The 14,425-nt window shown below is 43.2% G+C and overlaps 1 protein-coding gene across 4 annotated transcripts in view; it reads right to left on the bottom strand.

Moving 5' to 3' along the window:
* The window catches only part of shank1 (SH3 and multiple ankyrin repeat domains 1), an 85,181-nt gene that overhangs the window by 3,143 nt on the left and 67,613 nt on the right, over nucleotides 1-14,425 (bottom strand). For 2 of the 4 annotated variants that reach the window (XM_008416387.2, XM_017306286.1), the window contains exons 18-25: nucleotides 13,905-14,040; nucleotides 13,738-13,818; nucleotides 7,569-7,577; nucleotides 7,329-7,355; nucleotides 7,173-7,229; nucleotides 6,916-7,031; nucleotides 6,273-6,393; nucleotides 1,152-4,590 (exon numbers count right to left, since the gene is read on the bottom strand). In XM_008416387.2, coding sequence (XP_008414609.1) covers nucleotides 1,152-4,590; nucleotides 6,273-6,393; nucleotides 6,916-7,031; nucleotides 7,173-7,229; nucleotides 7,329-7,355; nucleotides 7,569-7,577; nucleotides 13,738-13,818; nucleotides 13,905-14,040 — 3,986 coding nt within the window. The remainder of the gene's footprint in view (nucleotides 1-1,151; nucleotides 4,591-6,272; nucleotides 6,394-6,915; nucleotides 7,032-7,172; nucleotides 7,230-7,328; nucleotides 7,356-7,568; nucleotides 7,578-13,737; nucleotides 13,819-13,904; nucleotides 14,041-14,425) is intronic. The other 2 variants (XM_017306288.1, XM_017306287.1) reach the window with 2 other exon arrangements.

The following is a 14,425-nucleotide window of genomic DNA, read 5'->3' as shown; positions in this document are numbered from 1 at the left end:
CAATTTTACGGCTTTGGAGACGGGGGGCTGCGTCCTTACAGCAGATTTATTAGGACGCTGCCCTCTGCTGGGTTCTTATGGAAAACAGAGCGGTTTCCAGTTTTTTTTTGTTTTTTCCCCTCCCCCCCAAAAAAAATTGAAGGTGCTAGTATGGTGCGCTCTATAGTCCGAAAAATACGATAATTGGTTTTAAAATATTTTTTGAAAATGAATTATCTGCAAATAATGCCATCTTCGAGTGTCTGCTGTAGCAGTGACTAGCGGTGTAATCATGTAATTTTCTTACCACTAGATGGCAGTAGGTACACAACATTTTACATTACAACAAGAGAATTAGTGATGCATGAATGTTACAGGTAGCGGTGAGAGTGTTGTACCTAGCAAGACTGTGATGACAGTGATGGAAAAGATAGAGAAGCTCAGCAGTAGTTGGGTTGGAAAGAACATGGGTCCATTTCCCACAACATGTCTGTGTGAATTGAGCTTCTCTAGTCTGGCTACTATAAAAACTAAAACCAGAGAGAGAAACTGAGAGCTGTTGAGGAAGAACTTTGTCTTTCTTCAATTTCTGCCAGGAAATCAACTGTTTTCATCCAAACATGCACAGGTTTCACACTAGGTGGGTAAAATATACAGATATTGACATTTTGTAACAGTGAATATGAAGTGAAATGTTTCCCAAATATTATTGCTTCTTTCAGAATAAGAATTATTTTCTGTATTCCGGCTATAAGAATGATTGTGGATTAGTTTGTAAAACACTTTTCTACAACTTCTTTAAATTTAACACCACAGTGTTGTTCAGGTGTATTTTTGAAGTGGACATGTTAAGTGCAATTTGAAATAAGACATGCAAACTATGATAAATATAAATTTTTGTGTTTATTTGATTCCTATTCAAGATACTTTGATAAGAATGACTATATATGTAATATAGGCGGCTACAGAGTATCTTTGTTTGCATTTTTGGTTGGTGGTGTGCCTTGTGATTTTTCCAATTAAAACAATGTACCTTGGCTCAAAAAAGGTTGAAAAACACTGTTCTAGATATACCTAAGATATACCAATTATTTATCGGAAAGGAGAATCTCTAGAAATCCGAAGAAGCAGTGACGATGCTAACAGTAACGTGATGTGACGACGTTACCGACCTGTGTCTGCTCAGTGGTCTGTGGCTGCTCCAGCTGTCTTTACTTCTTTGCTGCAATTTGCTGCTCAGCTCAGTGATAATGCTTGGCTTCATACTGGATGCAGGGGGGTAAATCTTCTTCCCCTCTAAAAGCGACCCGGACTGGCTCCCCATATCGCCGCTCATCTGGCCGTCGCCCCATAGGGGTCTCATCTCAGGAGTGCGCGGCCTCTCAAAGTACGGCGACGTGGGACGGCCCAAATTCTGCATGTCCCTCATCCCGTACCCGTCTTGACCACTCTCGTCGTCTCCGAGTCCCTCCTCTACGTCGTCCTCTACCTGCCCATCTCTTTGCCTGTGGGAGTGGTACGATGCAGGCGCGGTGCTGGTCTGTCGATGCGAGTCACTAGCGCGGCTACCTTCTCTAAACCTGCTGGTCTTTGGGTAGGTGGAAGCTGCAGCCGTCGCATTCTGCATCTCAAAGGTTTGCCCATCCAGGTAGCTCATGTATGACTCCAGAAAGTCCGCTCCTCCTCGTTCTATTTCTCCTGCACCTCCTCCCATTCGCCCTGTACCTCCAACCCCGAGTCTCTCTCCCCGATCCAGTCTGTCTCCTCGGACACCAGCCCCACTTAGGCCCAAAATGCTGTCCAGGTGATGGTCGCTGCTACTGCGGCTATCGAGTTCCTCAATCCCAGAGTCCACAACCGTTTCCTGGGACTCTCCTTTTTTGGCAGTGGGATGAGTACGATGGTGCTCGCCTGTCCGTCCTGTGATGGTAGTGGAGTATGTCGAATGAGCAGGGTGTGTTCGCTCTTGATGGAGCTGAGTGGAGGTGCTTGTGGCAGCAGTGGTGGTTGTAGCAGCACAGCTAGCGGTTGTTGCGTGGGAGGCGGTGCCCCTATGTGGGACGGACGTGGCAGCGGTGAAGGGGGGACCTCGGTAAGCTGGAGGTGGTGCGACTGCATGCTGGGGAGGTGTTGGTGAGGATCGCCCGGATGCATGAGTGCTGTTGTAAAGGTGGTGAGACATTGAAAAGGGTCTGTGGTAGGAACCGGCTCCAGGGGGAGGTGGAGGTGAGACTGCAGGGGGAGGAGGAAGACCCATGGCTGGCTGAAGGGTTGAGGGTGAGGAAGGGGGTGGAGGATTTGGTGATGTCTGTGAAGGGGAAGGTGCAGACTGAGTCAGATTTGCCACTTCGCTGTCATACGACGTGAGGCTAGATGCAGTGGAGTCTCCTGCCTGGGGAGAGGGCAGAGGTGTGTGGGCAGGAAAGCCACCTATATAATGCTCTTTCTGAGGAGGGGGTGGAGGTGGTGGGGGCGGCGGAGGCGGTGGAGGAGGCGGTGGGGGAGGGACTTGCCTTTGCCGATGGATCAGGCTGTTGGAAAGCATCGCGTGTTGCGAGTATCCCGATCCCCCTCTGTCGAAGCTGTTTGCAAACTCTAACGGAGGAGGGAGGGGGTCTGCATAAACAAATTCATCGTCTGCGTCAACTGAAGGGGCAGGTGGAGGAAGGACCATCATACCACTCCCTGTGCTTCCAGAAGCCTGCTGGGTAATGGTTGGTGGAGGAGAAGGAGGGGTGAGAGACAACATATAGGCATCGGCTTGACTTTCCATCCTGAGAAAAGAGGGTCTTCGGGGCTGTGGGGGCGCACTCTCAGCAGCCTGCTCTGCTCTCCTCATGTCCCTCTCCCTCGAGTGGTCTCTCTCCCGTTCCCGCGACCTCTCCCGCTCTTTGTAAGACGGCTGATATGGCTGAGACTGATAGTGGTGTGTGTGGACAGTTTTGTCCTCTGAGAACCGAACTCTAAGACCCTCGCGAGCGCCTCCCCCTTCCCGCTCCCGCTCCCCACCTTCTTCCCCCCAAGTACTCCCCACTCCTCGGAGGATTCTGGGTGAGGGTGGGCGACCGACTGTGGGTGTGGTAGCTGCCAGAGAAGAGGAGGTCACCAGGTAAGAGCTTGAAGACTGCGTTGTGGACGAAACTGGCTGAGAGGTGACAGCAGACGAAGGGAACACGACGCTCGACATCTGGCGGGTGAAGAGGTGCTCCGTTCCTCTCCTTATCCTGCTGTCATCCCTCAGAGCACGCTCCCTGGCCGCCAGGGCGAGGCCCAGAGGTGATGTGGGGTCGAGCGCCTTCCCAGTAAGAGGATGAATAAAAGTGGTGTTGGCGGAGGGCGCTGGCTGTCGACCTGCTGCTGTGTACAGATCAGCAGGCACAGATTTGGGCTGATAGTCCAGGGCCGTAGAGGAGTACTCCGGTAGGCCGAAGGCTGGAGGCATACTCCGGGTGTGTTGGATAAAGGTGTCTGCAGAAAACATGCCCTCATCAATTGACTTGGAAGGGCGCAATCGTGTTGACGAGCTTTCAGGCTGAGTGTTTAGCTGCTGCTGGGACACCTGAGTTCTTGATACTCCTCCTAGCGCTTCGCTCATCCCAAGACTCAGATCCTCCTCAGCAGACATGAACAAGGAGGCACTCTTTCGTCGGGCTTCGAGGAATCTCTCCCTGTCTCGGCGAGCTGCGCCAACAATGGCGGCCCCGAACTGGCTGGTAAAGTCCAGATTATCCTGGGCTCGAATAGAAGGCAAAGATGGAGGTGGTGGTGCTGGAATGGAGGGTGGAGCAGGTGGCTGTGGAGCAGGAGTGGACGGAGGAGGGCCGTGAGGCGTTTTTGTGTCACCCATCTCCCCTGACGTGGGGACGTCAGCCTCCACGCTGCTGCCCTGGCTGCTCCGTCCACTGCTGCTGGTTGAGGGAGCCTTGACAATGATGGTGGGGATAGGAATGGAGCTTTTCTCTACCGAGTCTTTGCTCCCTAGGCTTCCCTGGCCTAGACGCAGCTCCTCTATCTTGGATTGCTTCACCAGAGGGCCCTTGCCTCTCCTGGCCCCTCCTTTAGGGCCACCTGCTCCAGCTGTGCTGCGGTCTGCCCGCTGGGGTTGACTCTGGGTAGTCTGTTGTTGCTGGGGCATTACAGTAGCAATGCTGGACGGGGGTACGGCTGTGCTGTAGCCTCTCCTCAAGCCTGCTGGTTTAGCGCCTGCACCGGCCCCAATCCCAGCTCCAACAGGCTCCCCAGTATAGGCAACCTTTCGCGACGCAGTCCTGCTCTGAGCTGTATGGGCAGATGCGTGAACGTACGGTGTGGCGTGGTCTGCTGCTGGGCCGGTGGTGGGACCACCCGCCCTCTCCCTGCCACCCTGGCTCAGGTGCCCCGGCTGGGAGAAGGGCTGGTAGTGCGCAGAGCTGGACGTTGACTGGGACACGGAGACAGAGGGCTGCTGGGACAACTTTGTTCTCCAACCAAGTGGTGGAGCGGAGGAGAACGGGGGCTCCGGTGGAGCCGTCGTGGGAGGAGGAGGGATATCGTCCGGACCAGGCACCGACAGACTCCGCGCAAACTTCATCGCAGGAGGATGCAGGAACTGCTTCTCCTCCTCAGGCACGCCTGCAGTGCAGGATTCACAAACAACAATGCAGAAAATTAACAGATATTAAACAAAAAAGTGTTGGATAAGTAAAGTTGTGAGTGTCTGTCTGAATCTGCCTGCCCAAGGAAGTCTGTCCTCAGTTCCTCAGTTAGAAGCATGTAAATCAATCAGTGGTACTTTTCCTCAACAAAAAGTGAGTCAACACTCGGCCTGTTGCAAAAAACAGTGTATCAATTAATCGCATGATAAATTGAAACTGGCTCAATCATTTTCATATGCATTATTTATCAATTTTCTCTTTCTACCAGTTCTTTAGTTTGATGCTTTTTTTAAACACAAGTTTTCTTACAGAGGCTTCATAATTCAGTTCGTTTGTTTTGGATATTTAAAGTGTTCTCCAGTTCCAGTGTTAAATGTTCACTAAAATGTAAAGTTTATTGATCTTTGAGAATGCCTTCCTGCATTATTATGCCATTACCTTTATATTACATGAAAATGGTCTTAAAACAACAATATTATCGTTTATCGAATAACTTCTGGGACAATTTATTATCCAGCAAAAACTGTTACCATGCCAGGCCTAAACAGCAGCGTTAAATGGTAAAATATGATCTGTTGTTCACATGGAAGCATACAACTACACCAACTCAAATTTAAGACTTTTAAAGAATACGTTTGAAAGGAATTGTGTGTGTAAAAGTGCTTGGAAAGTTAATTTCAGTTATGAAGGGTCAGCATCTTACTTCTAACTCAGAGTCGGAGGAGTGATTGAAAAGTTGCTAGGTGAAAAATTCAGGGCTGATTTACACCATAACTTGAAACAACCAAACCTTATATTGATTTCTCCAACAGCTCATCACTTTTCCATGAGTAAGTCCTTGATGTTTTATTTTACTACTGCTGAATTTATATTGTTGCTTAGAACTACAAATATCAAACATCACATGAAAAGAAACTGTCACATTTTGGCGGAGGTGGGCAGAGTACCCAAAAATGGTACACAAGTAAAAGTAGGACTGCAGCAGCATGTTTTTACTAAAGTACCGGATCAGAACGTCTGATATTTAAGAATTATGTAAGCAGACAAGAGACAAAATTTATCTCCAATTTGTAGCAGTTTAAATGCTAACAGGGAAACAATACGAATAAATATAACAAAAAAATAACTGATTCAGGAAGTAAAAAACAAAACAAAAGAAAAACAATGAAACTAATACTTACAGGCAGTGATGAAGTTACTCAGTCCAGAAATGTTACTCAAGTAAGATGCTTTATACAAATATTATTCAACTAAAAATAAAATGTACAGTAGGAAAAATACTCCTAAAAGTAATTTTTTTCAAAAAGTTACTAAAGTAACTAAGTAAATGTAACTAGTTACTACCCACCTCTGCATTTTGTGTGTATAAGAGGACGCAGGACTGCTAAAGATGCGATAAAATATTGTGAAGTTTATCTGCTGGGATTTTTTCAGTGATGTGTGACTTCCTGATTCACATGTTGACTACTCGTAAATAATCCGCACACACAAACAGAACTGGGAAACAGACCAGAGAACGACTAAAGGATTTCGTACAGCGTACAGATGCAGGTGAAGTACATACTGTGAGCCACAGACAAGACAGAGTCAGAGTCTACTGGACTAGAGGACGGACAGACAGGCGGACGAGGGGCAGACGGAAGAAACAGACAACCTCACCGATGGATTTCTGCCGCATAATACCGTGCGGAGGGCCGTGACCCGGGCCGTACTGGCCTCGCTCGTAGCCCAGTCCCAGACCCGACATCATCCCCATCCCAGGCTGGTCCGCGTAGCTCGGCTGCAACGACACACGACACGAGTTGGGGCGTTTCCGTTAGCAACCGCTAGCAAATGCTAGCGACCGTTAGCAACCGCTAAGAAGCACTAAAAACTGCTAGTGATCGCTAACGGCTGCTAGACGTCATTAGCAACCAGGTTTAAGATTTAAGACAATGAATGAGGCTTTACTTAAAACAAATATCCACCTATTCAACGTTCCATTTATTCATTCATTCATCCATCTGTGCAGACTCACTCTAAATCTGCTGCTAATAAATTGTGATTTCATTTTAGTTGCATTTTTCCTTTTCACAATCGTCTCATTCTTTTGTGACTTGCTTTGAAATTTAAGTCTGCAAAGCAGCAGACGTGCTTATAGAATTAGGGAATCGTTTCAGAAACACAAATTACAATCAAAGTTGTTTTCTCTACTTCACCTGAAAAAGTGCAAACATTTCAGATGAATTTCATACGTTAAGTTTTCAGTTCAGTTTCAAAGAGCAGCGATTTCATATTTTTAAATTGATGTCGCGACGCAAACCTCGTAGCCATAGATACTCCTTCCCCGGTCCCTCTTCGGCCCCTGTCCCCGTGTCCCGGACGCCTCGTTGGTGCTGATTGTCTGCTGAGCCGCTGCAAGAATTTCATCGAGTTTATCTGAGAGGGGAAAAGGAGTAAAGAGGAAAAATAGAGACAGAAGAGACAAACGGAGATGAAACGGAAAAACGGACAGCTATAAAACAGGTAGAAGCGTGGAGGAAAAGACGACAAAACGGATGACGGGAGAAGAATCCTTACTCAAAGCCATCTGATAGACTGTCCTCTTCTTCTCTGAAACTTGTGAGGATTCGAACTCTAGGAGAGAGGAAGGAAACGAGGCCGGTGAGAGTGCCGAGTCATTTTGGACAGATAAAGAGGCGTCATCGTTAACCGGGGGAAGGCACCGGAGCGTACCTGATTTTTTTTTCCAAGGGGTAGCAGCTGGAAGGAGGACAAAAGGAGACTTAAGTTTTGGCAGGAGTGAAAGTGCGTCGTTACAGCGCATACTAATCATATTCCCCAGAGCCGAACGGACTGAGTCACCCCGTGAAAAACGCACATTCACACCCACGCAGCAGCAGCATGCACACTCCTGTTACAGTAAATAGGCTGCAGACGCATATGCTGCGCGTTCACAGCGGGTCGGGTTCCCACCTCTCTCCACTGTCAGACGGTTACGATCCCATCGGCCGCGGCGGCGAGAGAGAGAGGAAAAACAGAGTTAGTGGTTAACCCAGCGAACAGAACCAGAGGGAAGTTGGACAGGTTCTTCAGATTAAACTAAGTTTCTGTGAAACTTTTGTGGAGCTGAAATTTCATTAAAATAACGTTTCATAAGGTCATCAAAGGTCAACCAGCCTGTCCATATTTACATGATGAAATATGGTGTCAGCTGTTTGTGATGTTATAAAGATAAAAACACTTTTTTTAAAAGTATAATTTAAAGAATTACCTTTAAAAAAACATATTTTAAAGATTTTTTTAGATGTTTCCTGAGGTCATCAAACATCAACCAGCCTGTCCACATTTACAAAATCAAATGAAATAGTTATAATTTTTAAGATAAAAAAAAAAGTTTCACCTTTAAGAGCTAAAAAAGCTGCAATATTTTATTTTTTATGAGAGTAGGAGATAATCTGTGGGAACAAAAATCAAGCTCCTTTGTCTGCTAGAAGCGTTATCTAGAAACAACCATTCAGAGCCAGGAGGCGGGTCTTAGCGCTGTCCATCACCCCTCTGTGTGCCTCTTGCTAGCATAGCCAGTGGTGTAGTTAGCATAGCAACCGATGACGGTGAATAAACGGCTGTCCTGTATCTGTAAGTTAATTCTCCACCATTAGCACATTTAGCAGCGAGTACATGAGGATGACTGACAGCGCTAAGCCCCGCCTCCTGGCTCTGATTGGTTGCTTTTGGTCGAGAGCTGTGAATTTCTTCAGACTGCAATAGTAGCTCATGGAGGAGGAGAAAAGAGATTTTCGACAGTTTAGGACCAGTTTTAACAAACATGTAAAAACCTTTTTTAAAATAAAAGTTACATGCTGCACCCTGCACAAAAAACAAAACTGATTTGTGTCTAAAATATTTGTAGCACAGTTGATTCACACCAAATTTTCTTGATTTTGTAAATCTGGACAGGCTGGTTGACCTTAGACGACCTCTGGAAACATTTATTAGTATCTTTAAAGTGAGAGAAACAAACAAAAATCTTTAACTTGAAGGAGTTGGATTGGTGCCAACTTCCCTCTGGTGTGAAAAGAGGAGTGCAGAAAGGAGTGGAGAGGAAGAATTTGAGGTGACCCTCACATTCACGCGTGCGACAGCGGTTTGGTTTTTACGTTTTATTGCTACTCCAAGCAACATTTTCCTAGAATCTACCGCCAGTTTGGAGACGCTGCAGGATCGGCTCCATTTTAATGTTCTGGTTCTCTTGCTGCATGACTTACAGGTGAACTGGGACACTGCAGCAATCACAGGGGTGAGAAAGTTGAACAACTAAATGAATTCATTAGCATCAGAATCAGCATATGGCAGCGGCTGACGGGGTTCGTCACGCTGCCTGCTCTTTCCACCTTGATTCAAGGAACAAAACAAGCCTCACTTTGTCCCGCAAATTAGGCTCAATTATTTGAAATGCATACATAGATTCACATTTTTATGCTAAAATTTACTTTTTAGTGTTTTTGCACAAATAAACCTATACACTGCTATATTATTTTTCCTCAACTACAGACCTGACAGAATCAGGATTTTATGTTTTGGACCAAGACAAAGCAGCGCACGACGATTATTTTAGTTATTAATTATTCCATTCTTAAATCGATTCATCTGATAAGAAATTATCACATTCTGCAGATTTTTCATTTAACCACTCAAGTCTTTTTATACAATATAAAAAACACATTAAAGGTGCAAATAAACACTAAAATTCCCTTATTAAATGAGAAAATAAATATTTTACTGTCTAATACGAATCAACATTTTAGGCAAATGAGTTAGTGAATCATTTTGTCTAAATGATTCACTTAGGCAAATGATTCCCTAAGTGAATCATTTCACTTAGGCACTTCAAACATCAAGATGTGGAAAGTTTATCAATATAGATCAGGGCTGATCTATTGAATGGTTTCTGACTAACAGATTAATAATAGGAGCGCAAAAAATCTTACCAAGTATTTTTTGTTCCGTTTCTAGAGCAGATATCTTAGTAAACATGAAATGAGACAAAACTAACCTACAAACTTTTGGTCAAATGGGCCGAAATTGTCAAGTGAAAATGATTCAAGGGTAAAAATTAAATCTTCTTTTACCAGCTAAACATGTAATAATTCAATTAAACAAATAAAGTAGTCAGATTTGTTGTTGGAAAGGGATTATAGATCCAAAACGTAAAAAAGATTTTGAGTTTGGACTCATGTTGCAATTTCTTTAGGTGTTGACTAAAAAACATGAACAAATTTTAGTCAATTTTGAGCAATAAAGTCAGGATTTCGGTCTCTTCTTCTTAAAAATGTCAGATTAGATAATACACTGCAGCTACATTTGTTTTATACGCCGATTTCATATGAATCTTCAGTTAGCATATGAAAGAAAAAAGTATTGTTTACATTAAAACTGAAAAAGCAGAATAAGTCCAAATAAAAACCTCTTTAGAAGACAATAAAACGGTCCGGGTCATTAGAGGCTTAATAAAGTTTTTGTCAGAAGCTTCAGAGCAGGACTTTGTCCTGAACCTGTGAATAATTTACGTGGACATTTCAGGGAGTTCGTGGTGAGAACGGGGTTTGGTGGAGTTCAGGAAGCCTGCGGCTGTGTTCATGCTGTGCTGCAGGTCAGGTGAGGTCACGACACCAAGAGAAGGCAGGTAAGAAGAGGACAACAATTAGGTCAAAGGTTCATCTTAAAGCGGTAGCGCTGGATTTCTGAAGCGAGGTTCTGTTGAAGGGGTAGTAGTGGTTAATATCTTACCTGCAGAACATAACCAGACATTTTTATTTAATATATATTAACATTATTTTGTACAAAAGCAGCCTTATGATAAACTTTAACCTAAAAAAAACCCTGATTTATGAACTTTTAAAATATATAAATGATTATTTTCATTATTGTTAGACAGTTACAGTTAAAAGCGTTAAAAGATTTCAGTACATGTTTCATTAATCACTAATGATGCAACATTTAAAATAATTAATCTTTCGCTTCTTTGTAAGATAATTTGCCACTTCTTGATAGTTTTTATTGAAAACACACTTAAATGTTTTTCAATAATTTCAGTAAATCCACAAATGTAGTTTTTAAATGATTTAATTTATAAAAGAAATAAAGCTTATGGTGCCACAGACCTCCTGTTAAATCATAAATTAACTATAATTAATGTTGTTAGGTGGGACATCTCTGCAGACCCCACACACCCTGGACACAGAGTTTACCTTCAGTGTTATTTTCTTAAATATCTGATTGAGGTGCAGATGCACAAACTGAAAAAACGGACATTTATGTTCAAAAACCTTTCCATTGTGATTAAAAAAATTCTGCAAAGACGACATGAAACAAGGGAAAATTACTTTAACAGTTTCTTTTGCATTTGCTTGGGCTATTTTCTTTTTCTGTTCTCAAATTTTGTTGTGGGTAAGATACTAGATAGGGTCAGGATTTTAACGCACAGTAAAAATGTTCACATGATTAATTACATTTTTGTTGTTTTTATAGAAAAGTCCCAAACTGGAACTTTTGCATTTTGTTTCTGTACGACCGTAAACATGACGCACAAGCTACGTTAGCAAGCAGGACAAAGACGCCTCTCTTTACTAAGAGGGGGTTAATTTTCGCTTTAAAAACGGATCTGATTGGACGCCAGAAAAGACTATTGTTGTGTTCAAGCAGTGCTAAAAGGAGTTAGCATACCAGCGAAGATATTCAAAGCTAAAATAGCATCTCAACGCTAAACATGTAGTAGCTAGCACAGACGCTAATGCTAATGTCAGCGTCAGCAGTTCCTAAAAAAGTTCCTGAAACACTTGGAAATCTGAATGTGTTTATTAGCACTTTGCTCCAATCTGATGGCTGAGTGACCTAAACAATAAATATCTTAGTTGTTGAGCTCATATGCATATTTATTCAACAAATAAGCAGGAAAAATTATTTTTTTAATTGAAAATGTTGCTTATGTATTTAACTGTTCACAACCATTTTTTTAACAGAACCTCACATTCAAAAAGTCTTTAACTACCATTTAAGTTTTAATGTCAGGAGTTGTGAAAGGCCAGCTGACTGACTCTCTGTTCATCTCTGTTCTCCTGTTAATCATCAGGCGCTCACTGAGCATGCCCAGAACCACCCAGCAGAAGCGCTAAACACCAGAAGATTCAAGCGATCCACAATTAAAACATTGGCAGACATTATGATCTGCGAGTGCGGGCGTTGACCCCTCGCTTTGCACTCTCCTCCCACAATTTTTGCCTCAAATAGAGATACTGCCGTTACCATAGGAACAGACCAGGAGCAAAGTTAAATTACTCATCTCAATAATTTTGTTCTTGGTGGGATTTCTTCCAGAGGAATTAACAAACGTGTTCAACATAAGATTATAATGGGAAAGGAGCAGTTTGGACTCCTTGTGCACTGCAAAACCACAAAACATTACCAAGTATTTTGCCTAGTTTCTAGAGCAAATATCTTTAAATAAGTAACTTACAAGTAACTTTTCAGCAACATATATGAGCTCGTTTTAAATCAATAATTCCTTAATATTGATGAAAAGTGCTAATTATAAGAAGGGCAGAAAGTAGCGATTATATAGTTATCGATTAATCATTTATTCAGACGATTAATCTATTAATCAGATAAATAAAAATGGGCACACTGCAGATTTTACTTAAGCCTTTTTACGCAATAATAGAAATAAATTAAAATATTAATTTAAGCTCCTTTTTGAAATAAGAAAATAAAAATGTCATATCCTAAACTGCAACAACATAAAGGTAAAGTAATTAATAAAGTAATTAATAAATTAATGAAGTAAATAATAGCTGGGTAGCAAAAGGAGTTTTTTTTCAGAATTTGAATCAGGTGAAGTTAAAATTGCCAGAAAAAATCTACAGTTTAGTTTTTTAATCTTAAATCCAAAAAGTATCTATTTTGTACAGTTTTTGCTTAGTTGCAGCTCTGTGTGTGTGTTGTGCTTTCAGCAAATTTACTTTCTTTGAGTCTCTTTACTCCAGTTAACAATTAATCGATTATTAAATTAGTTGACAATTATTTCAATAATTGATTAATCACGATTAATCAATTCAGCACGAGTCATAGGAAGAGATTATGAAAAAATCTGCCAGTGGAGTTTATAACTAGGATATGAAAGTTTGGGCCGATAATATCCGATATTAGTAGTGCTGTTTTGGTCGATAACCAATATTTGCTAATATTTTATGCATTTCTCAACTGTTTTGACGTCTTTGGGAAAGAAAACAACAAGATAAAAACAAATATCGGTTGTGAATATCGGCCCAATAACGACATGTTAAAATGACTAATATTGGCCGATACTGATATTGGTGCCAATATATCGTGCATTCCTACTTATAATATGGAAAAAAATGCCACATAAAACAAGCTCCTATATGTTGTTTTTAAGCAGAGTTGGGTAGAAATTAGTTACATTTACATGGGTAACTTTAAAAAAAAATTGAGTTAATCTATTACATGTTGAAGTTTTGCTACTCTTACTTGAGTACAACTTTTGGATACTTTATTCAACTCTGCCTATTTCAAGTGTATTGATATATTCACACTAGACACTAAACCAAAAATACTCGGCCATATTTTGTGTTTTTGCAGTGTGGCGCCTCTCCTCAGGCGTGTTTGTGACAGTTTGGTCGTCCTCAGACGCTGACGGGCCGGGGAGGAGCAGGAGGTGCAGGAGGTTAAAGGTCAAAAGAAGCAGGGAGTGAGAGAGGGATCACACGGTGGAAGGCGACACGTTTCTGGGTGGGGTTACCTGTAGCGGGAGTGCTGGCAGTGACATTGTGGCACCTCTGAAAACACAGCGAAACGCATTGAGACCATCATCCAGCGCCAGCCTTCTCCGTCTTGTTCCTGCAACTAAATAACTGCCGTCTAAATTTATCCCTCGCTCAAGTTTCTCTTCACACTCCCAGCGTCTCCGTCTTCACACTGCCTCCATCACTCCTCATTACCTGAGTCTGTTTCTAACCAGCAAAGCTCCCGCCTTCTTCCTCTACATCTCCATAGCAATATGTTCCTTCATCCGCCTGCTTTTATCTGCCAAAAAAATAAAAAAAGAAGCTAATTCGGGCCCGTTTCTTACCCATCTCCTCCAGCTCTGAAGTCATTGATTTGGAGCGCAGGGCGATGGCTGGAGTGCTCAGCCTCTTGCTCTGCTGAGGGACTGGAGAGAGGAGAAGGCAGCTGCGGTCGGTCGAGCCGCTCCAGATGAGCTGTCGGTTTATTGTGAGTGATTGCGGCGGCTCTTACTTTTCTTCCGTGCGCCTTCCTCCATGTCGGGGTTGCGGGTTACCATGACAACCTTCACCATGAGGCTGTTGCCGCCCTGCCGGATCATGTTGACGACCTGCCGGTGGCCGACCTTCACGACGTTCTGACCGTTGACCTGAGGTGCAGACGGAGAGAAGTCTTTATGAAGATCAGAATCATTCTTCAACCCTCTGTTCAGTCACTTTGACTAGGCCAAAGCTGAACTTAAAGGTGACCTGGCACACTTCCTCGAACAGGTTGGAATTAGGGATGCACCGATTTATCGGCCAGCAGATTTATCAGTGCCGATTTCCTTAATTTTGGGAAATCGATGATCGGCCAATTTTTACATGTGAAGCCGATCTTAACCACCGATTTTATCAACCTTAGCAAAGGTATTTAAATCAACTTCCATCTTCCTCTGCTGTGCTGTGAGAGGGGTGTGACTAGCAGACCGGCCCACCAGATCAGGTCTGTATGTTGCAGTCATCTCACTGTTGGCAACTCATCATCTTTTTTGC

This window comes from Poecilia reticulata, linkage group LG8 (assembly GCF_000633615.1).
Source record: "Poecilia reticulata strain Guanapo linkage group LG8, Guppy_female_1.0+MT, whole genome shotgun sequence".
In the NCBI taxonomy this organism is placed as follows: Eukaryota; Metazoa; Chordata; class Actinopteri; order Cyprinodontiformes; family Poeciliidae; genus Poecilia; species Poecilia reticulata.
This window is presented reverse-complemented; position numbering and strand designations above follow the sequence as displayed.